This window comes from Ischnura elegans, chromosome 12, assembly GCF_921293095.1.
Source record: "Ischnura elegans chromosome 12, ioIscEleg1.1, whole genome shotgun sequence".
NCBI classification, from domain to species: domain Eukaryota; kingdom Metazoa; phylum Arthropoda; class Insecta; order Odonata; family Coenagrionidae; genus Ischnura; species Ischnura elegans.
In genome coordinates this window covers 93,559,081-93,583,908 of record NC_060257.1, presented here as the reverse complement: position 1 = coordinate 93,583,908, position 24,828 = coordinate 93,559,081, and the positions used below count along the sequence as shown (strand labels likewise).

Here is a 24,828-nt window from a genome sequence, read left to right as displayed (position 1 = left end):
ATAAAATTTAAAAGTTGAAAAGAATGCATTGAGAAATAGGCGTACATGCTAATAAAAAAGTATGAGAACTTTTCAAAATCACATATATACAACATTTCATTACAACACTCAATCACATACGTACTGTTGGGACAACTAAGTCGTTTCAGTGATGTCGACCACCGTTGGCTCGCCCAAGCAATTCATATCGTTTTAATCGTTCTCTCGATCGATCACAACAAAAATCCTGATCGCGAAAGTCGATCGCTCAACCACCTGTACTCTCTCTTTTGAAAGGACTTGTTCCTCTTCCCACTTGAGAAATATGGGCTCCGTCCCATTGAAAATTCGAAGTAACTATTCACTTTAAATTCCCTCTTTTTATTTTTTGTTCATTTTTCCTGTATAACTAAGTGTTCTGAGTGCCCACCCTAGGACAAGAAGAAAGGTTTAATTAATTTTTATGCTAGTGTAGATTCTAGTCTACATACATTCACGCAAGTCGCCACAGGCGAATATACAATCATAATAACAGATAACAGAAATTGAAACAAAGAGACAGAAACATATATATAGGACGATGACACAGTGTGGCGTGGAGATGGAATGAAGGTCGAAAACACATTGAAAAAGTTCACCTTGACCAGGAATCGAACCACGGCCCTTCTGCTATCCCAGCAGATGCTCAGACCACCGAGCTATCCAGGCTAATCTTATCTGCAGCGTTTTCGGCGGTGCGTTTATGCCACCAATTCCCCCCACATGTAGCCCAATGTGTTGGCCAAAAGATGGCTCTGCGCGTAGGTCCCACCACGAAGGAAGAATTCAACGCACACAGAAGAAGAAATGGAATTAAAGGCGGTCACAGTCACACAAACAGTACGATACACATAAAACATGCGTTTCGAGGAACGCTGATCACAACAAGAATAAACTAGCCAGAAAGGTTACAAAAAATACAAATTCACATTCGCACAAGTCCCCACAGGTGCATATACAAACATAATTGCCAAACGAAATCGAAACGAAGAGACAGAAACATAAACATAGGACGTGGCTAAGTGCGTCTTGTGTTGCCCTGGGGTGGGCACACACAAACACTTACAATTAGCTATACAGGAAGAATGAACGAAAAATAAAAAGAGGGAACGGGAATTACGGGGAATAGTGACTTGGAAGGTTAGAACCATACTGATAGAAATTGATTACGTTTTCTTTTCCCCTTTGTTTGTTGGACTGACTTCGTGCCAAAATCCAAACAGATAGAAATTTCATGATCGGGTTGGTGTGGTGGCTAGAGTGTTGGCTTCTCACCCCGTGGGCTCGGGCTCAAATCCCGGCGGTGGCAGAAAGTTTTCATGGACTGCCCAATCCCTGCTTGAATGTTATGCGGAGAGCATTCCAAGAGCATTTAAGTCGTTCAGCCGTAGTCCCTGTGGCGCCTTTCGTTAAGAGCAGGCGCCGGATTTCTCTCCACCCTCCCTTCCTCCCATATCCTTCCCTCATGGCGCAAATGACCTGACGACCAGCTCTCGTCAGCATAGGTACTCCAAATACATACCATCTAGATGGAAAATTTACCCAAATTTTTACGAATAAAATAATTCAATTATGTTCTTTTTTAATCATTCAATTTACTTTTAGATATTCCATGCTTTGATATCGTTTTATTTCATCTTTTACCTGCTGCACAAGCTTCACGCCCGAATTCGAACAGATGGACATTCCCCAAAATTTAACGGATAACATTAATTGAAGTTAGTTTTGAATCAGGCAATGCAAAATGTTACGAATAAAAGTTAACTTTCACAAAATTTGATAGTTACTTACACTTTAAACGATTACTTCTAATAGTATTTTTTTTTCATCGCTAAGCCCAGCTATTCCTCTTGTCAGCTGTAGTAAAGCGAACTCGTGACCCCCTGATTCAATGCAGCGAACCTGGCTTCTCTTCTTTCTTCGCAGGCACCTGCTGGACAACCTCAAGTACCTGGACGAGACGCGTGTGGGCCTTTGGGGCTGGGGCTACGGAGGATACGTGACCACCATGGTGCTCGGGTCCCAGCAGAATGTGTTCAAGTGTGGAGTGGCCGTCTCTCCTATTGCTGACTGGCTGCACTACAGTAAGGCTCACCCACTGCCATCTACACTCTTTCACTCCAACTATTGCTTACCAATTGAAACCATTTCTCGCGTAATAATTTCTTTGGCCTTGAAAGAGCTGTTAATACTCTCCGTTCCGCAAAGTGTTAAAATTCTTGGACCCAATCAAATTCAATTGGCGTGGAAGGAAACTTACTAGCCTTCCATCAAATTTCAAATAACCACACAGCGTTACTAATCTTTGAGAGTTATATCAGCAGTTTTAAAAGCCAACTGTGATTTCTAGTAATGTGTATCTGTACTGAGTCTACTCATCTAATTAAGAGACTGAGAGACAGACGAAGTAAAATTATTAAAAACACTTTAAAGTACCTTAATAAATCGATTAAGTTAAAAGACGAGTGGAAAAAAACTAATTAATAATTTAATCCCGTCTTCGAGGGTGGAAAAACGATTTTGATGCGGTGGCGCTGATAACCGACTCATTTATCGAAAAGTAGCAACAAACGGCCATCGCGTCATTTTGCAATGCATGATGAGAACAAGAAAGACCGGAAATAAACGAACGATTTTGCAAAATCGAGTTTTGGCCGCGAAACTGGCTCCCCAGACCTGACTGTGTGCGTCGTCTTAAGAGACTCAATGATATTGGACCGTAGTGATCTGGACGGAGTTAATTGTTGTCTTGGATTCCAAACGTACGTTTAAAAAAAATAAAACACGGAATATAAAAGTCGAATGTAAAGAGGAAAACAGAAAATATGTGTAAAATGGTGATTGTCAGATCAATATATCGGGAATCTAGTCCATTCCACTCAGTGCTAAGTTGATAGCCCTATTAATCGATCCCTATTCATTTCCACAGGCCAATCATGAATATTGACTGTGTCTGTAACTAGCTGTTGATATATAATAGGCAGATGTTCTTGCAGCGACTTTGGCCTCATCATCATAATTATTCCACACCACAGTAAACACGAAAAACGGACTTTCGCCTATGCATACCGTCGCTGCGAAAATCTGAAAACAAGAACTTCTTTTATTATTAATTTTTATTGAAATAAAATATAACATTTAAATACCGTTCGAATGCCAAAAAGGAGGAATTTGTGTCACCAATTTCTGAAAACTGATTTCATGCGCTGCAGGAAAATAATAAGAATATGTCCAAAGTTTGTCAAGTTACCATCACTTCCACACCGCTGTGACATTGTATTGGCACCGATCACTTTTTTCATCAATGACAGTGATATAAAATATACGTTTTACATATCACTTTTACATAGCATGAAGGTTTTTCAGAGTTTGAACTCCATTGCGATGTATTCTCTTCGGGGATTACGCCGGGTCAGATGGTTCATGCTGGCCCTCTGCGATAACCGAGAGGAAATCATCCGAGATCCCAGAAAGGCTGAAATGTTTCATTCTCCAAAGTGGCATTTGAATGGAATCGCTTTTGCATGGGTATCACCAGAGGGACAAACAGGGCGAGATGGCTTTGACGGGCATATTATACATGCATGCATGTTAAGTGAATTTCTTTCTCTCCCGCCCCTCAGATTCTGCTTTCACGGAGCGCGTGCTGGGAGCGCCGAGTGACAACTACAAGGGCTACGTGGAGGCGGATGCGACGCGGCGCGCGGCTCACGTCCCGCACCACGCCCTCTTCCTGCTCCACGGCCTCGCGGACGACTCGGCGCCGTTTGCGCACGGCGTCGCCCTGGCACGCTCGCTCGCCGACGCGGGCGTCCTCTTCAGGTACCAGGTGAGAAGCGATCCCTCATCGGGATGGTTCGGAAAGGATGAAACTGCTCCTTGCCGAACACAATTCGAGCACATCCCCAAGCTATTCGCCAAAAACTGCTACAGGCAGAGTTAAACCAATTATAAACGAATGAGGAGAGGATAAGCTAAGGTAAGCTGATGTACGTCTGGAGGCTGCGATCCCAGCTTACATTGCTAAGGTAATTAAGAATAGAAATCTTTCAGGGTGATACCGAGACAACATAGGCCGATTTAGGGAGGAGGGCACGTGCCCCTCCCCCCCCCCCCCCCCCGCCCCAGACGCTTAAAAAACAGACAAAATGTTTAATGCGGTAATCATTAAGTTCGTTTTTTTGTGCATTACGGAGCCTCAATAATTTAATTTCATATTAATAACTCTAATATTAAAATAGAGAATATTCCGTACAGTAATCGTTGCATCTTGTTTTTAATCTCGAGTAAGAGTAGATCGTTTGCCTGTCAGACCCTTGTGCCCCCCTCCCACAAAAAATCCAGGATCCGCCCTTAACCGAGAACATCACATTATAACCCCAACATATTTCTTGGTTCAGCAGAAACGATAAATTTAGAGAGACATTCTGTCGAACGCCTAGGAATAATTTTTTACCTCCAACAAGAAATTCTCGCGGCTAAGGTTTCCGCCACCGAGTGCGTCCACCGGGTTGCGGATGGTGGGTCAACCTCTACATATAACGGTTAGCTGCGATATTAGCTAGATTACTTGTCGAATAAAAATTCGTGGACATAAATCGGCGATATTCCGTGGGGGTATGAGTCTATCCCTGAGTAAGATAGGCTATTTAAATGATACATTGAGTCTGTGAAGATGCCGTGACTTGGAGATGGGAGGCCGCCAACAATTATGCCTCAAATCATTCGGGGGAGAGGGCAGCAGCTCTCCTTCAAATGAGTGAAGGTGGAGACCACGGTGGTTAGTACAACGACACTCATTTTACTGCAAGCGTGGTAACATTTATTTAACGGCTGTAGTACTGCGATGTGAAGGGCAGAGGGAAACCACCACATTATTATCCCGAGAAGTCGCACCTACACCACTCACTTCATATCATGACATGATGGAGTTCTCTCTTGTAAAATATTCTGGAGGTAAACTTGTCCCCCATTCGAATCTCCGGGCGGGGACTACACGAGAGGGTGAATCGGTCAATTTTGATAAAGTAATGAGTACATAGAATATGAGATCACATAGGACTTGCGGTAAGCTAGAAAACCTTAAGGTGGAAATGCAAAGATTAAATATCAATGTTCTTGGAATCAGGGAAATGAAGTGGCCTGAGGAGGGAGACTGTTATAGTGGAAGCTATAGGATTATACACACAGGATCTGTAAACGGTAATGCTGGGGTTGGGATAATGCCCAGGAAGAGCGTCGGAATGCGTGTGGAAAGCTTCCAACAGTACATTGAAAAGGTAGTTATGGTAAAGTTAGAGACTAAGCCTTTAGATACCGTAGTGGTACAGGTTTAGATGCCTAAAACAGACTACGAGGATGAAGAACTGGAAGACGTATACGATGATATCAGGGAAGTAAACAAACAGATACGAGTTAAAGAAAACTTTATTGTTTTAGGTGATTGGGACACTTTCGTCGGCGAAGGTCAGGATGGAAGAATAACGGAAAGGGTTGATTACGTAATCGGAATGAAAGAGGAGAAAGGTTCCTGGAATTCTGCACAGAACACAAATTAGTAGTTGCAAACACGCTATTTAGAATCACATGCGAACATGATTTACAAGGAAAATGGCAAGAGACAAAATAAGATTTCAACTAGACTATATTTTAGCGAAGCATAGGTTTAGGAACCAGATAAAGGACTGTAAAAGGTACCCAGAGGCAAATATCATAATCTAATGATATCGAAATGCCATCTGAAATCCAAGAAATTAAAGAAATCAGCGAAGAACACTTGACAATTAGAAAAACAAAAGGAGCCAAAAAATCAACAGTCGTTTCAAGAAATAGTGGAGAGGAAGATAGCATTAGATCGGAATGAGAAATCAGTGGAGAATAGCTGGACAATTATAAAAATTGGGATTCAAGAGACGTTCTAGAGAGAAGAAAATTTGTTAAGAAAAAGCGATGGATCACGGATGAAGTCCTAGACCTCATTGAAGAACGGAGAAAGTATACGAATGCGAATACTGACGAAAGACGGGCTTCCTACAAGAGAATAAAGAACGGACTTTGCCGCAAAGTGAGGAAGGCTGAGAAGCGTGGAGGAGGAACATATGCGAGGACGTGCAAAATAACCTCGTACAAGGGAATGTGGAAGCGGCCTATACCAAAGTGAGGAACCATTTCAAGGAACGAAGCACAAGATCTAATACCATAAGGAACAAGAATGGAAACATTCTAATTGAAAACGAAGACAAAGCCGAGAGATGGAAGGAATACCTGGAGGAATTACACAACGGATGCAAACTTAGCTAAAAAATTATCGAAGAGGAAAATGAAGTAGAAAAGGATGACATCGGAGCAAGCATCTTAAGATCGGAATTTGACGCTTCAATAAAGGACCCGCGAAAGAATAAGTCCCCAGGAATAGATTATATGCCAGCAGAGCTAATCAAAAATGCAGGAGAAAAGGTCTTAGCTCAACTGCATAAAACTATTTGCGATATGTACTGAACCAGAGATTTACCTAGTGACTTCGAGAAAAAGAACATCATTCCCATACCCAAAAATAAGAGAGCAAAGAAGTGCGAAGACTTTACGACCATTGGCCTGACGACACATGCGTCTGATTCTGACAGGAATCACTTAAAGGAGAATAGAACGAGGAGCAGAATATTTCCTGGATGAGGAGAAATTCGGATTTAGGAAAAGCAAGGGTACAAGAGAAGCCATTTTGGCTCTTAGGCTGCTCATAGAGAAGAGAATGGAGAAAAACAAACCGACTTTCATAGCATTTGCCGTTTAAGATAAGGATTTGATAACATGGAATTTAATACTTAGAATTGTGAAAGAAATCAGAGTGCTCTATAATGCTCGTAGAATTGTTCATAGTCTTTATAAAAACCAAGTAGCTGTTATCAAATGTGGACCCAACGGTGCATAAGCAAGAATAAGAAAAGGTGTGAGACAAGGGTGTGACTTTTCCTCCTTAATTTTTAATGTTTACATCGAGACAGCCGTCAATGAAATCAATGAGGAACTTAGGGTGTCAATATCCACGGAGAAAAAAATAGTATGCTGCGATTTGCTGTCGACATAGCACTCATGGCCAAGACAGAGATAGATTTTAAGAAGACTTTGACAAATATGGAAAGAACAGTGGCCAGATATCAGCTGAAAACCAACAGAAAAAAGACTAAGATATTACTGTGCAGCAAAAGAGAGGAAGCTAACACAAACATTAACCTAGAAAAGCTTAAGCTTGAAGAGGTGAAAGAGTTTTCTTACCTGGGAGGCCGAATTAGCAACGATGGACGAAGCAAAAAAGAAATTATTATTAATATAGTATTCTACCGATTAAGGTAGGTTTTCATGGAGTATCTCCCTTTCCTTACAGCACTGCCTTCTTTAATTCACTGTAAGGCCTACTCTCCTTCAATCTATCCAAAAATCCTATTCTTTTCCTCCCCCCCCCCTCGTTTACCTAACATTCTACCCTCTAACACCATTTTCAACATCCCCTCACCGCTAAGCACTAGCTCCATCCAAACCTTCTGTCTCCTGCGTATCTCATCTAAAAGCTGCCTCTCCTCGCCAACCATATCCAGCACTTCGTCGTTCCTTTTCCTCTCCGTCCATTTCACCCTCTCCATTCTTCTCCATACCCACAACTCGAATGCCTCCAATCTTCTCTCGTCTTCTTTCCTCAGTGTCCACGTTTCCGCACCGTTGAGAGCTACGCTCCAAATCAAACTCTTCACTAACCTTTTCTGTAAACTCTTACACAACGATCCTCTTCGAAGCTCCTTTCTGTTCATAAACGCCTCCTTCGCTAATGCTACTCTCTTCCTGATGTCCTTACTACTGTATCCGTTTTCCTCTAACGTACTGCCTAAATAGTTGAATTGCTCAACCTGCTCAAGTTTTTCACCACCCACCTTTATCATGAGTCTCACATTCCTCGCTCGTGATGCTTTACAAAACCGCATTACCTTAGTTTTCTGGTGATTAATCCTCATCCCATATTCCTCGCAACGCTCGTATAACGCATCCACTAGAGCCTGAAGCCCCCTTGCTGACTGGCTAATCAGCGCCTGATCATCCGCGAATCTCACTGATTTGAACATCATTCGTCCCACTTTTATCCCAGCTTCTAACTCATCCCACGCTTCCCTTACCATCTCGTCAGCGTACACGTTAAAGAGCAGCGGCGATAGAGGACAGCCTTGCCTCACACCTCGGCCAATGCTTGCCCACCCAGATTCTCCGTCCGCTACCCTCACTTGCGCCGTCTGGGCCATATAAAGATAACGAATCAGTCGTCTATCCCTCCAATCTATACCTATTCTCTTCAGAATATCCATCAACTTTACCCAGTTCACCCTATCAAACGCTTTCTCAAAATCCACGAAACACGCATATACGTCCTGGTCATATTCTAGGTTCCTCTCCACGAGGGACCTCATTATTGCTATTGCATCACGAGTTGACTTCCCTTTTCTGAAACCAAATTGATCTTCGCCCAAATACTCGTTTGCCCTCGCCTCCATTCGTCTGTTCAATATCCTCAGCACCACTTTCGCCGCATGCGATATTAAGCTGATAGTCCTATAATATCCGCATTCCACAGCTTTCTTCTTTTTCGGAAGCGGAATTAAAACCGTCTTCACGAAATCTTCCGGCCAACATCCCTCCTCATAGATCCTGCGCACTAGTTCGAAAAACCTTTTCTTACTATCCTTCCCTAGATTCTTCAGAAGCTCTCACGGGATATTGTCCACGCCTACTGATTTCCTAGCCTTCATATCACGGAGTGCTCTCCCTATTTCCGAATCTAATCTCTCCGGCCCAAGATTATCCTCCTCCACTGCACTTTCCTCCTCTAGAGTAAATATCTCTGGTCTGTTCATTCCGTCATACAGGTCCTTCACGTATTCCTTCCATCTACTCTGTACCTCTTCTCGCTCAGTTAGCATCCTCCCATCTTTAGCCTTAATTTTAGACATGGCTTGTCCTCTTTTGCCGCCCGATAGCGATTTAACTTTGGCGTACAACGCGCCTACTTCTCCATCCTTCTGGAACTTTTCCATTTCCTCACACTGTCCTTTCCACCAAGCCTCCCTTGCCCTCTTAGTTTCACGTCGTAATCGATTATTCAGTTCCCTGTACATTCTTTTTCCCTGTTCTGTGTCCACGTTCTTCCACTTCCTCCTCTCCTCCATTTCCCTTATCATGTTCTCCGTTATCCACGGCTTCTTTATCCTCTTACTGTCAACGTAACCAATTGACTTCTCCGCCGCTTTGACTATTCCCGTTTTAAATTTATCCCATCTTTCCTCAACAGTCTTAGTACTTTCAATCTCTCGTATACTAATGTCCACTAGTTCCTGATATTCTCTCCTCATACTCCCCTTCAGAGCTTCTACGTTCCATTTCTTCGCCTTCCTAACTTTCATAAGTCTTTTGAATCTTACGTTGCATTTCATGAGCACTAGATTGTGGTCCGAATCTGCATCCGCTGCGGGGAAGCTGCGCGAGTTTTTCACACTATTCCTAAACCTCTGTCTTACCATAATGTAGTCTATTTTATATCTCCCCACATCCCCTGGACTTTTCCATGTGTACCTTCGCCCTTAATGATGATTGAACCATGTGTTTGTGATGAATAATTTGTTTCTCCTACAAAATTCTGCTGCTTTCTCACCCCTGTCGTTTCGTGTTCCTAGACCAAAATCTCCTATTTCGTGCCCATCCCTCCCTTACTCCACTGAGGCATTCCAGTACCCCATCACTACCAGATTTTTTTTACCCGGCGTGTCTCTAATTATTTCCTCGAGCTGCTCATACACCTCATCTACTTCTTCTTCCCTATGATTGCTAGTGGGCATGTAAACTTGGACCACCACAAGGTTGGTGGGCCGCGCCTCAATTTCTACCACCAGAATCCTATCGCTTACCTGGTCTATACCTACCACACGCTTACCCATCTTCCCGTTTAATACTAAAGCTACCCGTCGCTGGCTCTCTTCCCCTCCACTATATATAACCCTATACCCATCACTCCAATAGTCCCCCCCATCCCTCCACCTCACCTCGCATAATCCTAAGACATCTATCCTCCCTTTATCCATTTCCCTTTTGATATTTTCTAACTACCCCGCCCTCATCATAGTCCTCACATTCCATGTCCCTATATTCATCGATGCCTTCTTCTTCTCCATCCTCTTGGTCTTCTTGTCCTGCTCCTGGGATGCTACTGCTGATGCTGAAAAAGATGATGATGATGATGAGAAAAAAGAAATAGTCAGTGCAATAGCGCAGGCGAAGAGGGCTCTTTAAAAAAGAAGAACCTTCTTACAGCTGAAAATACAAGCATAGAAGTAAGGAAACAATTCATCAGATGCTACATATGGAGTATGTTACCCTATGGAAGCGAGGCTTGGACGTTGACAGCAGCAGAGAAGTCAACAGTGGAAGCATTCGAAATGTAGCGCTACCGAAGAATGATGAAGATAAAATGGATTGGCCGTTTAAGTGATGAGGAAGTGATAAGAAGAGTGGGAGAAAAGAGAAGCCTCCTTAAGTCGATGTCAGCCAGCCACACTATATTCATAGCCAGAAATATAGAGTTCGTACCAACTTTTCAATTTCAATATCCTAGAATTGCAAGTTCAACAGATTCAGGCTTCAATTGGTGGAAGTTATACATATTTTAATAAATAAAAGATCGTAGCACTTTTCCACAAAAGTTTTTACTGCGTGCAACGAGTTTCGGCTCACAGAGCCTTCATCTGGTACAAGACCAAATGAGTACCAGATAATGGCTCCATCATCTGGTACTCCTTGGATGATGATACCAGTCTTGTACCAGATGATAGCTCTGTGAACCGAAACGCGTTGTACGCAGTAAAATATTTTGTGGGATAGTAATACGAACTTTTGTTTATTCATATAAAGATCCTAGACATGTCACTGATACCAAATTCTAATTCCTTTTATTTTCCCGGCCTTTGTAACAATGGATAAGCACCCGTTGGGGCTGTAGGGACTTCGTAGAAAATTGCATCAAGTAACACAAAGAACCATAATGTATTTATTCAAAGATTTCAACATATTCCATTCGATATTCATAAACACAAAAGTAAAATATAAGAATTATTTGCTTCAAATACGAAATTATTAATAGTGGCATTAATCGGCACAAAAAGACGTATTTCCGAGGGGGTACCGAGCACCTGGCAATAAATGGCCATCCTAATGGATTGACCAGCCTCCCTCATCTCAACAGCCGTGGCCTTGCCTCAGCAGACCTAATTTCCTCTTCCCCAAAGTGAAAACCGCTCTCTAAGGACAACAACGTTAGACACACCATGGATGCATGTAATCTGCCATGGACATAAATTCGACTTATGTTAGCCGGAATTCGAACCCGGATCTCCCGATTGGCGGTCAGGTATGCTAACAGGTGCACCCTCTTCGGTTGTTCACTTAGGGGACAACTCGCCTGCAGGAGTGTGCTGTGGAAACATACATTTATCACCACCATACTTTCGTCGCTACATCACTAATAAATTTTTATAAATCCTCACTCGTGCAGTGTAGAAATGGGAGTGGCCAAAGAGCGGCTCTCGTTATGTTCCTCAGCGCAATGTCACAAACACGGGCAGCACCGCAGTGAGAGTGCAATTGTTAGGTGGCAGGTTGCTTGGCCAACATGTGGAGCGAATGTAAGTATTGAGAAAATAAATAAGTCTATCGGGAGCGAAAACATTTGAGTGTTTGGCAGTGAAGATTTCTTGGGTTTCACTTCGGGTAAGATTCTCCATATTTACTTCAAACGTTTTCGGGTATGCTGCCAGATTCTAATCTACTCTGCTTTAATGCACCGAAGTTTTGTTGTATCACAGCTTCATAGAAATTCCTCACCTAAAAATGAGTGAACATTACCCAAACTGGTATTTGGTACTGGTATTCTTCCCTAATCTAGAACTATTTTCAGCATCCCCTCCCCGCTAAGTACTCCCAAATCTTCACCCTCTGTTTCCTCCGTATCTCATCTAGAAGCTTCCTCTTCTTACCCACCATGTCCAGCACTTCGTAGATCTTCCTCCTCTCCGTCCACTTTACCTTCTCCATTCTCCACATTCACACCTCGAAACCCTCCAATCTTTTCTCGTCCTCATTCCTGAGTGCCCATGTAGAGAACACAAAAAAGTGCAGTCTATTGAGACCAGGTGACTATGCAAATCATCATGTCACTCAATCATCATGGCGCGTACATTTAACACTGTACCGGTGGGTCAACCTCAACTCAACCAGTCCAAATCACAAAGAATAAACGATTGACTGAATGCCAATATATATTCTTACGGTATTGGAACAAACTTACAACTTGTTAGTCGAAAGTGGATCTCTGATTGGTCCTGAAATTTGGATACAGTTACATCTTTCGTCGTCTTCGGTCTGAATCACACAATCATTTTTTCCGTCCCTTTCAATCAACCGATCGACTGATTCCTCCAAATGTGGCGGAAAAGTGACCGTTTCAAGCGACCATTTTCCGCTATGGCTCCAGGGAACCATGGAAACCACTTCCATTTTCCATCACTCGGCGCCGTCTTTCCGCCAATCATACCGCTCGGTCGCTAACAGCAACTGCAATGCCACGTGCGGCTTTCAATGGAATTACAGATTGAAATGCGGAAAGCGACGGAGAAAGGTAGCTACGGCAGATCGACCGCGAGGTTCAGAAAATGAGCGATCACTTCTATCACTGCCACTTAAGCTATCACTCACTCAGTGGGCATGGAAAAAATGATCGTGTGATTGAGGATTAAGCCACTTGGCCGCTCCGGCCCACCCTAATACATAATATGACGTAAGTAGGACATATTATGACCTATTCGCGGCTCTGAGCAGTCGCCATTTTAATGAACGCAGAAACACGCGAGTCGTGCCGGGCAAAGTACCCACGCTCTCTCTCTCTCTCAGAGCTCAGACCATGACGTCATCAGTGCGCTAAGTGCGGCTGAATGAACCCGATGGCTATTGTGTTTTATTTTGTAGCATTGTGCCTACACCAGCCCATACTTATTCCCTTTCCTTGGCTTTCTCGTTTGGACAGAGTTACGCGGACGAGGGTCACGCATTGAGTGGGGTGCTGGAGCACGCCTACGGATCCATGGAGGACTTCCTCAAGGGCTGCCTCAGTCTGGACGAGGAGGAGTCGCCTTAGTCACGTGGCCGACAGGATCACGTGATCGACAATCATCACGAGGAGGAGCAGGGGTCCGCGCGCTGGAAGACGAGGGGGAATGATTCAAGGGGCACCCACCAGATGCCTCCCTGTGTCACGCAGAGCGATAGATGAGAGGTCGAAAGGGCAAGAAATGATTTGGGAGCGGTTGAAGAGAGGCACTGAGGTCAGCCACGGGGTGGTGGGGAGAGAGCGCATTTGCAATTGGCTAGTGCGAAGCAGTGATCGACGAACCACGTGACTCATTCCTTTTCGTGACGATAATTGACTGCTTCCATCGACGTCATGTTTGACTTGAAGCAGTGAGTTTGTCAACATCGAATGAATTGGTTCTTTGTTTCGATTAATATAGGTTTAATTAGAAATAGAATGCGAGGAAGGCTTCCAATGAAAGCTATTCATACGGTTCTAATTTATTTGTTGATTTTCAACTATTCATAATTGCATCGCCATATTCCTTGAGTCACGTGGTTTCAATGGTGGTTTTGCGGCTGCTACTTACCCCAAGCCATTTATTTAGCGAACTACCCTGAGGAGCAGAGTATAGGTATTGGCCCCGAGGTCCTTGAGCGAAAGAATTGGGCTGGGTCAATGATAGAAGAGAAGGTTATGGTGAAGCAGTCCAGAGGCGGTGAAAACCTCACGACGACGCTTAGCAGAGGACAACAAAAGACACGAGGACCGCGCGCTCGGGAAGTATACATTATACAAAATGGAGGGAGATGAGTCACTATTGCTGCCTTTTACAAATACCAACTGAATATAGTGATTAATTACACTTAAACGGAGAGAGAGAGACAGCACACGTGCTACACGCGTGCATTTATATTAAAGTAGAAAAAGATATTACTATGGTTAATTAATAAATCCCGTGCCTCTACGAATCTATTACCGGGACGAAAAGGTCACGTGTGAGAACAATTCTTTTGTTTTTTTAATGTATAATAGTATCCAGTAGCATTTTCCGAAGAGATTAATATCGAAGTAAGTCAGTTACAAATGTTGTCGCATTCAACGCATTGAGATTTTTAAAAACAGATTTTTCGTGTTACGCATGAGTTAAAAAGAAATGTGGGATGTGAGGCGATTCCACCAGTAATAAGACGGTACTTTTATTTAAACGCAAAGATATAATTAAAGTCATTAGAAAATTAAGCAATTCCGAGGCGGTCAGATGCGGCTGCGGCGGTCTGAAGGTTACGATATTTCCCATTTGACGGATTCGCCAGAAAATTTAGCCAGAGTATGTGGCCTTCCCTTTCGTTATCGACAGCTTTCAGTTGTAAGAGTTACATCTCGTGGATCGCGAGGCATTGTCCCATAAAAAAAACTATCGACATCTTGAAAAACATACAAAGAGAACCAAGGCGATCAATGGGAAGGCAGTCTACACTAACTAAAAGACGAGGGGGGCGGGCTGGGTGACGTCAGCAGGTTCCTTGGCTCGTCTGGAAGTGCTTGTGTTGACAACGTTGAAGAAACCTTCCAATAAATTGCTCGTGCTTTTGTGGCTTATTGAACTCGTTTCGCTGGATCAATGACACGCCATTAAGGCAGAGGCTGCCTTTCCGTTATGCCTCTTTCCCATTACTATCGTCATCACGATCATAGAGACCATGCACGCATTAACACTAGGATGATAACAAATAACTGTGCTGCCCTCAAGCACATAACCGCTGAACTCAATGGTGCTCTAAAGGATAATGGAAATGTCTCACAAGTCACTACCCTCTCATTCCACTTTCTTTTCCAGTCAAGTCGCCTGTATGTGACGTAACAACCCAAGTGAGGCAATAATTGCCATCCATTCGGCATCAAACTGGAAAGTAATCCTATGCCTTTCTAGTTTCCTTGCAATTCAGTGCATGTGAATTATTACGCCTCACAGGAATGGAATTAACTAAAAGAGAAAAGCAACGATTGTAACTAATGGCGTCAGTGACACTTTAATCGTTTAATACTATTTTTATTTAAAAATTTCAATGAAAACATGATTCTCTTTCTCGCAAGTAGCTGCCACGGCAAAATTTCGCTTCTCTCTTTTCAATGCCACAGTACCGTATAATCCTAGAGTGGCAGCGTTTTAAACTACGTTTTACATATATCAGGACATGCATACACCCCACGATTTCCGCTAGCAAACGGACGTCCGGTCGTGAGCACGATGGTAATGGGAACAGGTTGTTAGAGTTTACCCGAGAGGGCCGCCGCTCGCAAAGATATAATATGTAGTAGATAACAAACAGTGCCTGAGTGAGAAGAGAAATCGTAGAGACATGCCTCTTCTTCGCTTCGCAAAGCAGCAAAACGACGAATACTTCATCGTTTGATGCATCGGTTGAGGATAGAATCCAAGCGATCAGAACATCACAAAAAGACATTTTCAGTTCTCAGAAGAATAAAACCTGGATCGCTTTATCGTAATACAGCTGTTCATCTTAATTTTATATTACGAAAAATTCTGCAATTTGAAGCCATGATATGAATATATTCTTTCTGTAAAACAGATTGAATCTTTGCATTGATTCCAAATCCTCCACTACTCTGTGGCCTCCGCGGCCGTTGCTGTATGGTAAAAGACAACAGTTTCCCTGATACTACTGCCAGCATCTTCAGTTCGTAGATGTAGATTAACGATCTTGGCCCTCCTCACATGCAGGCTTTTTCCCGCCATTTATCGCTGCCGCTTTCCCATTGGCCCGCTTAAATAGCCTCCTCCAACTAGGATGTAGGGGCTATCCATCGCCTCCGTTGAAATTGTCCGTCCGGGCTATCATAATCGATTCCCTGATTTGAAAGTATAGCATACCTACATAACACATTCCTGCCATTTTCACTATAACTGTGAGATAGTGAAAGTAAATCGGAGGGTAGCGAAAGAAGACGGATATTATCCCAGACTTACCAAAGCATCGATTGAGGGAGCCTTTTCATGCCCAATTCCAACAGACACGATGTGTACTACCAACGCCCTAGCTTGGAAGAGGATAATTAAACGGACCATTGACAGAGAGTGGCAACGAGAAATCGCGGGAAAGGCCATCGATAACTCAACTGCACAAACGCTCAACAATCGCCCAATAAATCAAATCCGCTCGTCTAGTGCTAGCCCTAGCAGTAATCAATGAGCGGATTTGATTCGGTGGGCGTTTGTGCAGTGGGGGTATCGTCATGCGCATAAGCACGGACAAGATGGTGGACATTCGGCATTTGCGACCTGAAGACGCTGTCAACGAAACTGTTTTCTATTACTACACAGCAACCGACGAGGTGTTAACCGAAAAATGAAGAATCTGGTCTCATAGTACCGCGGAAACCTTTTCTGTCATATCTTTGCTCTGATAATTTGGGCAGCAAATGGCAAAAAATTAAACAGTTCAAGGTTGGTCAGTTTCCTTCATTTTTTCCACCATGCTCGCTAGATTAATTTCAAAAGCTCACATTTAAATTTCGTACGTGTTTTGGTCCGCGAGATAAAAGCGAAGAACGGCGAGCGGGTTACGAAAAGGTTGGGCATCGCTGCTCCTGCGGTATCTTTTATTCTTCTATGTGGCTTCAGAGAATGAAAAACTAGAGTAATGAGAATCTAAATGATATCAGGAAATGCGCGCGTGTGATTTGATTTTAGTCTACGAAACATGACGCGTTGGGCAGACGAACCAGTGTACTCGCAAGAAAATAGGACGGCAAAGCCAGAAATATGGATCCTTAATACCGGTTTTTAGAACTCATTTGCGCAAAATTAAGTTGAACACTTCACGAAACTTAATGGCTTAGGGTCGTTTGAAACAAAAAATTACGGGAACGTCATCTATCATTCATCCGAGTAACCAACAGGAAATTGCTGCACACGTTTCATAAGAATTAATTTGAGTTGCCTCGAACACTTTTAATTCTCCATCGCATTGTCCTATCCGCGATATTTTCCTCCCGAGATGTCTTTTTACGTGATTCACGGTTTGGGTGACAAAACGCGGCAGAAAATTATCAGACTTTATAATGTCCGCGATATACCGCGTTCCAATATTATCACTTTTGCTAAAACTCGACTAAAACCCTTCTTAACTCTTGCGTCTGAGTAACCGGGCTCCACGCAATTTGTTTCTATGAACACGCCAATGAGCATGGCTTATGGAATCCCATGCTTCCCTCTTTTAATTTGGCGCTACCTTCGCCGAGAAACCGGCTTTTGCCTTTAAATGACTCGCGGAAGACGAAACTATTCTCCCGAGCAGCTATTCTTTGTTCCAGCAACCCCACAAAAGAGCATTAGCGGTGGATGACGTAGCATCACCAGATTCCATCTATCCAAACGCAATGAGTTAATGGCTCACCACTGATGCCCGGGCAATAGATGCAGTAGGGAAGTTTTCAGTTTATCGCCGCCATCTGTATGTATTCATCCAGCAACTTCGAGGAGTCTGATTTTATATCATCGTACCATGGCAAGCAATCATCATCGGATCATCACCATAATCGTGCAGTTATTTATGGGGAGATAATCAAATCCCATTCGATTGGTCTATCGGACTTCATCACCTAAAACCATTGTAAAATTGTTGCTTAATGTAATTCCATCATCACTAAAACTCAATTGTACTGGGGTCATGAGTTCACGATCGTGGATGCCCAGATTGCCTTTGCATACGTAAAGAAACATTACTTTTCGCCTTCATTTATTTCAATTTCTCCCACGCGAAATTATAGTTAAGGAAGGAAGTTCTGGATAGAAGCCTAACCTCAACAGAAGTCGAATTCCAAGGGAAGTCTTTTAATAAACATTGTCAAGAATATTCTAATCTACTGTTTCTTTTCTAATAATTAAATAGGAGCACTATTCTTTCTAGCCATCTATCTTATCCTAGTGAACATGAGGGAAATAATAAAAGCATACCGAATTCGCGCAAGTGTAGTGGAAAGGCAAGGAAATTTCCAGGAATTCAGAAAAGGCCGCTCATTAAATCAGTACGCACTAAATTAGCACTTATCCTTGCGGATAAACGGTTTAGAACTAGATTAATTACCCATGAAATTCCTCAAACGTTTGGTCCCTGTAAATTGTGCAGGGCACTTCCACGGCCTAGGTCACGTCAACGTCCGTCCTGGAACAGAGGAGCATCTCTAACAGAAATTGGGAGAGGGAAGGCAATAATGAACGATAGAGCAGTTGGAAACCTCCAATGGACTTCAGGCGCGCACGCCGTAGTCAAGCAATAATTTAAGAATAAAGCTTTCAAATGTCAGTGTATAATCTTTGAGATTGAAAAAATAGTTACGCAAATATAATTTTGAGGATGAGAAGGTAATTCACGCTACAGGAGACACGGACGTTGTTCGTGGTTTGAGTGGCGTTGAGGCAGCAATGTGGAGAAGTAATTGAGGCACCGCAAGTGATCCTGTAATCTAGCGACAATCTGAGCGTGTGTTTTGTCAAATTCCGAAGCTGTTTCGCTTCCTCATCAAGTTGAAAATGTACAATATTTTAAGGTCATAGAATGACGGTTGTAAATTTTAATAATACACCAATTCACGCGTAAAGGTGCTTACAACAAGTTGGTACAGCTTTGTGAAATTATGCTTTCATTAGTATGTATATACATCTACATATATATTGAATACTGACATATTTATAAATTTATTTTACATTAAAGAAAAAAATCGAAATAAATGCTAAAAAAGAGCAATACTACTGTTAGAGTAAAATGCGGTAACTTATCTCCGACGCGTGCGCCGCAGCTTGGGCAGATGAAGAAACAAAAGTTCATCGAGGTGCCGACGAGCGTCGCTATTAGCAAACACGACTGATCATTATTTTACTGCTGACGCTAAACACACTCTCAAAGAAGACTGCCTTGGTTTTTAGCGTTTTGCAGGCACAAAATAATAAAAATAATCGCCACAGAGAGTGAAAGACAACCTTCGTTGAGCAATCCAAATCCTGCCCCTGCTAATCAACCCACCGCAACTAACGAGCAAAATATAGCAATGCAATAGCCCAATGATAGGGGGTTATTCTGTATTCCCGCATAGAAATTCGACTCATTCGGAAAGCTGTTGGGTCTTCACATGAACCGTTCAACGAGTTCATTTGTCCACGCAATAACAATGATACAATGAAAATAAACGGTTCCCGGGGAAGTGAGCCTTTACTCGTGCGCCGTTGGCGGTCACTTATTGAACTTCCAAGCAATGCCCGAAATAAGAAAAATCTGTAACGTCATCCCCTTTTGAGCCCTGATTCGGAAATACAGGATAACCCACCTAAAGTCTTCCAACACTGGAATTTCAAAAAGCTTCTCAAAATGCTGTGTACTATAAGTTTTCCTGTAGCTGGAGCTACGTAAATGGATTTGGTGATTTAGGTTCCATTAATTCCTTTAGCGCACCGAAGGTTGAATCGACAATCATCGTTAGATTTAGCAGTGCAGGGAGCCCCACAATCGAACAGCCGAGGCTACGTCAGAACCCCATCAGCATTATTACGCAGCAACAGGCCAGGAAGACAATTCCCCACAATTTCACGAGCAGATTTCCACGTTTGGCCTGAGAGAAGGAAGGAACAACTGTTACTGTGCTGTCCGCTGTGAATTAAACCATCAAAATCCCTTCTTATTCCCTAATTGTTCTGAAAGAAGTTGTTACAGTGGCATCATACCATGGTGCGCACTTAAGTTTTGTAAATAAAGATTGCAATAAACATTTTATACTAACAGTCTCATGTGATTTCTAATACAAATACTGGCACAACCTGAATAGTACTTACCGCTTTTCTAAGGAATCGCCCGAGGAAAACTTAATAAAATTGAGGTAAATTAATAAAGCAATAAATTTCAGCTTCTGTTTGGCAGACAGTGTCAAGGCTTTATCCCGACTCAAAAAACACTTGAAGTCAAAGATCTCCCACAAAATATATTCCCTATTTCATCATTTCATCCGTTAGCGGACAGATACGTGGGGCATTCAATTACTCACAGTCAAAATTAGAAAGTATAAAGAGTAACAAATGTTATTTTTACCAATACTAATTCTGGTCCCTCTGTAAACCAGATTAATTTATTCTTCGGCCGTTTTTGGAACTAAACGGGCCCTACTTGATGTAGGGTACCCAACCAAGCCCTACACCCTACAAAAACATGGCGGCCAAATATCGTCTGCTGATCACTTCGATTAAAGAATCTACGTTGTAATTAATATTAAAACTTTCACGGGTACTCGTCATGTTGAATAAAAACTTTTGGGCTATGTCGCCGCGTCAATTCTTGGGTGGCCCCAATATTTCCCTACCGATGCTGGTCGCTTTCTCAAGGGATTATGAAGAGTTGGGAATTTTAATTCTTACATCTAGGTGCCTGTGTCAGGTGGTGGGGGGTGGGTATCAACGACAACATAAAGTTTACAATGGAGGTGGAGGAAGACGGGAAACTTCCATTCTTGGACGTTCTCGTGGAAAAGAAGACATTGGAACATTGGGGCACAGTGTATCGAAAACCAACAGCAACAAATCGGTACCCGCACGCTTTGTCTCACCATCACCCAACCCAAATACATGGAGAGGCCAACACCTTGATTCACCGCTCCTACACGATAAGTGACCAGAACAACTTTGCCGAAGAGAGACAGAAGCTTGAGGCCATTCTACGGGGAAATGGATTCGACGACAGAGTTATCTCTCGCACATTTAATAAATTCATCAAAAAGAAAAAGATCAAAAACAACACCGCAGAAGCCGCGAACTCATCCACAAATGACCTCAGCGACCAGCAGAAAGCCTTCCTGCCATACATAAAGGGGACGACTGACATGATAGGAAATATCCTACGAAAATTCCAGATAAGGACATTCTTCTCTCCTCACCTGCAAATAAAACATCTCCTAAAAACCGTCAAGGATAGAACTCCACTACAAGTGGAAGGTGTCTACCGAATTCCTTGCCAGACCTGTGGGGAGAATTAGATCGGCGAAACAGGCAGATCAGTCAAAACACGCCTAGAGAGAGCGATTCGACTGGGGCAGTCAATAAAGTCTGCGGTAGCCGAACACGCAGCACTGGGCCACACAATCGACCTTAAGGAAGCAAAAATCATTGCCAAAGTAAAAGGTTTTAAACAGAGACTTGTCAGAGAAGCCATTGAAATATCTAAAGAAGAGAAGAACAATTTCAACAGGGACACCGGCATTAAAATTAGCCGTACTTGGCAACCCCAAGTGCGAATAAATAATCAACAACCCACTCCTCCAACCTCCCGCTCCCATCCCCCCACCACCTACAGATACCTATTTAAAATAATTTAAAGTCCCAACTCTTCAGAATCCCTTGAGAAAGCGACCAGCATCGGTCGGGAAACGTTGGGGCCACCCAAGAATTGACGAGGCGACATAGCCCAAAAGTTTTTATTCAACACATCAATTTACTTAAATATAATTTAATTGTGACACACATTATATTTAGGCGCTTGAATTTGCGATCATTTAAAAGTAACTTATAATTTTAAGAAATACATTTAATTGTTTAATAATGTATTATTACAAGAAACATCATTTTATGTCAATCTACTGGTTCTATGAATTTCTCCTCTGTAATATACATATTTTTAAAAAGGGGATGACACACGAGGACTAAGACGGCATTACATACATTTGAAATTGTAAATTTGCAAACTTAACTTACGACATTATGATGAATTTAATGAAGTATTTTTATTCAACGGTGTCTGGCGAGATGTTGTGGAACATATTGCAGTTATAAATGAAAGTGAAAAAACTTTGTGAATGTCCACAGTATTTATTCAAGTACGGAATTCACGTATGAAGAAGGCCATCAAAGAAATCACAGACCTTAAGCCGACCTCAAATATCAAGAAGTGGGTGAAACTACCATATGTAGGCAAAGAGTCCTACAAAGTCTCTAAGTGCTTCCCGAGTGACCGATTCAAATTTTGTTTTTGTTCCCCAGTGACACTTAAAATATTATTCGACAAATCGTTAGATATATTGGGCCCTCTTTCAAGATCCGGCATTTATGAAATCAGCTGTGACTCGTGTGACGCAAAATATATAGGTCAAACAGGCCGCAATTTCAAAGTACGGGCAGCAGAACATAGAAGATGTCATGAAAAGAAAGACACTAAATCCCAGGTAGCCGCTCATCAACGAGGGCCATTCGTGCAATTTCAACCCAAAAATATTTGCCTTCGAGAATAAAGGACGTCGGCTCGACGCACTTGAGCAGTGGGAGATCACCAGGAGAAAGAAACGCAAAATAAATCTCATGAACGACATTGAGTTCCTTAGTCATTTCCCGCTGTTCGCCCTGCCCCCGCTAAAACCTTCAACCGAACCCCAATTCCTTACGTATCCTAACCGAGTCGCATCCCGAGTCATGGGGGAAAGGAGTGGGGAGGCGGTTAGGATTCCTCCTTTACCCCCCAACCCCTCTCCCACTTCCACCAGCTCATAACCATACCCCCCTCCTTTCCGCATGTACATATATAAGACTTCTTGACGTAGACCATGCACTTGTGCAGCTCCAAACAGCCCTCAACACCGCAGCGACATGGTGTGCATCATGGCGGACAGCGCTTAATCCCGAGAAGACACAAGCAGTACCAGGGTTCCCACTCTACCTGAATAATGAAATTCACGGCTTTTTCCAGGTTTTCACGGTTATTTTTCAGGTTTTCACGGTTATTTTTCCGGTTTTCACGGTTATTTTTCAGGTATTCACGGTCTCAATTTCGCTAAATTCACGGTCCGTTAATAAGCCAATAATAAGAAAATCACTGGCCGTATATCAACAGAAAATTAACGTACGCGACAAACGCCGTGAATGTTAACGCCGCAATGAAAAGTGATATCTGTTATGACGTGATCTATCGTTTACGAAATTCAGGGCCGACTAAAGGACCAGCCCAACTGCGCTCTTGCCTCGACGCCGAATACCCTTCGGACCTTCTTCCGTCCGGACACCCGAGGTCCTTTTTTAATTCCTCGCCGAGAGATTGTTTTTTGCGCACGTTGCACAGTAACCGAATTTCCCCCACCCCAATCATTCTATTTAACGGAAAATATTTTATTTAAATTGTTTATAGAATATAATAAATCGAAAATTTTCATACGCCGTATTAGCACAAATCTAAGACGAACACGATTCTAAGATACCCTCCTTTTTTGGAACTCCACTAGGGAAAAATTTTTTTTCCTAATAACGTTACGATTATATAATGAATGCGGAAAAAAGATCAATGCTTAATTTTTTGCTTGGTTGCCTATGTCTCAGGAAACGCAAGATTTTGGCGAGTAATTAAAGGTTTCAAACAATATTTTAGATAATAACAGGAATAGTAGTACTTTATCAAGACACATAGGTCATATTGTTGATTCGACCCATATCTCTTTCAAAATCCTGAAGGAAAACGCCACCTCACTAAAAAAATGTTTGCTCTCCACTCGGAATTTACACTGCTATCATGGATTTCAGTCTGATGTAAAAATTCTTATCCATCAAACACCATTTCCAGTACACGTATTCACGAGAGCAATGTGCATGTTGTGCCTGAAACAACCGCATTCGCCGGCACAGTGACTGGTTGTGAGATGGATGACGAAGGCCAAAAATAGTCTATTACTTGAATTGTTCCTGTCTTATGAATATATTTTTAATATAATTGAGGTAGTGTGTAAAGCGTGAACAATGTTGCGTTAATCGTCAGTGGCACGTTCATCTGGATCTTTGCCTTCATATCTCTTGTTTTCTCCAGGTAGCTCACTCTACCCCCACCCCTACCCTCATGTGCTAGCGGACAACCCAAGGCGCTCTGCAATATTCACGCGCATCTAGCCCGGATTCTTTTCTTCGTGTTCAATTATTTTCAGTCCATCTCTTAAAGTTCTCAATAGTTTCTTCGGAGTGGCCAAGGTCCGAAGACGAATAAAATTAAACTAGTGAAAATGAAACCTGACTTTATTAAACCCACATGGAAAACACTCGGTGGTTAGAAGTCCAGCCACCCTGGAAAGTAGGGAACCACTCGTACGAGGTGAAGTTTGGAACTGATGCTATCGCGTACGGGGGTACGCAGAGCATACTGCAGAGGGCGAAGCGTGACCATATGACTGCGCCATCAAATTTTTTACCCTAAAGATACCCATTCTTTTCTAACTATCGTAGCGCCAGATGAGCAGATGAATTCGGATTGTTAGTAGGGAGAAACAAAAATCCTGAGAAGATATCCCTTCGTCAGTAACTCTGACAAGTGAGACTTATAGTATAGCTCGTAAATTGATAACTGATAACAACCTGATATCATGTTTCCGGGACAAAATGCCGAATTAACTGTCGAGAAGCTCAGCTACGAGGATATCGCGTTTCGCCAAAATTCACCATCGTATTTTTTCATCTATTTCCTTGCTTAAAATACATCGCGTTTATTCTCGTTTTTTTTAATTACGTGCAAATTACTAACATTTTAATCTAATAAAAGCATAATAGCAATTGCTGAATATCATTGTTAGATACCTTTTGGGCTAATAGGGGACTCATGCAGCAGTTGACCTCCAGGAACTGGGAACTT

The 24,828-nt window shown here is 42.6% G+C and overlaps 1 protein-coding gene across 1 annotated transcript in view; it reads left to right on the top strand.

Annotated features, from left to right (window-relative positions):
* The window catches only part of LOC124168753 (inactive dipeptidyl peptidase 10), a 456,211-nt gene extending 436,241 nt beyond the window's left edge, over positions 1-19,970 (top strand). Inside the window, exons 17-19 of the mRNA XM_046547022.1 lie at positions 1,945-2,102; positions 3,642-3,847; positions 13,127-19,970. Of these exons, the coding sequence (XP_046402978.1) occupies positions 1,945-2,102; positions 3,642-3,847; positions 13,127-13,237 (475 nt within the window). The 3' untranslated portion in view covers positions 13,238-19,970. The remainder of the gene's footprint in view (positions 1-1,944; positions 2,103-3,641; positions 3,848-13,126) is intronic.
* Positions 19,971-24,828: the final 4,858 nt, after the last annotated feature.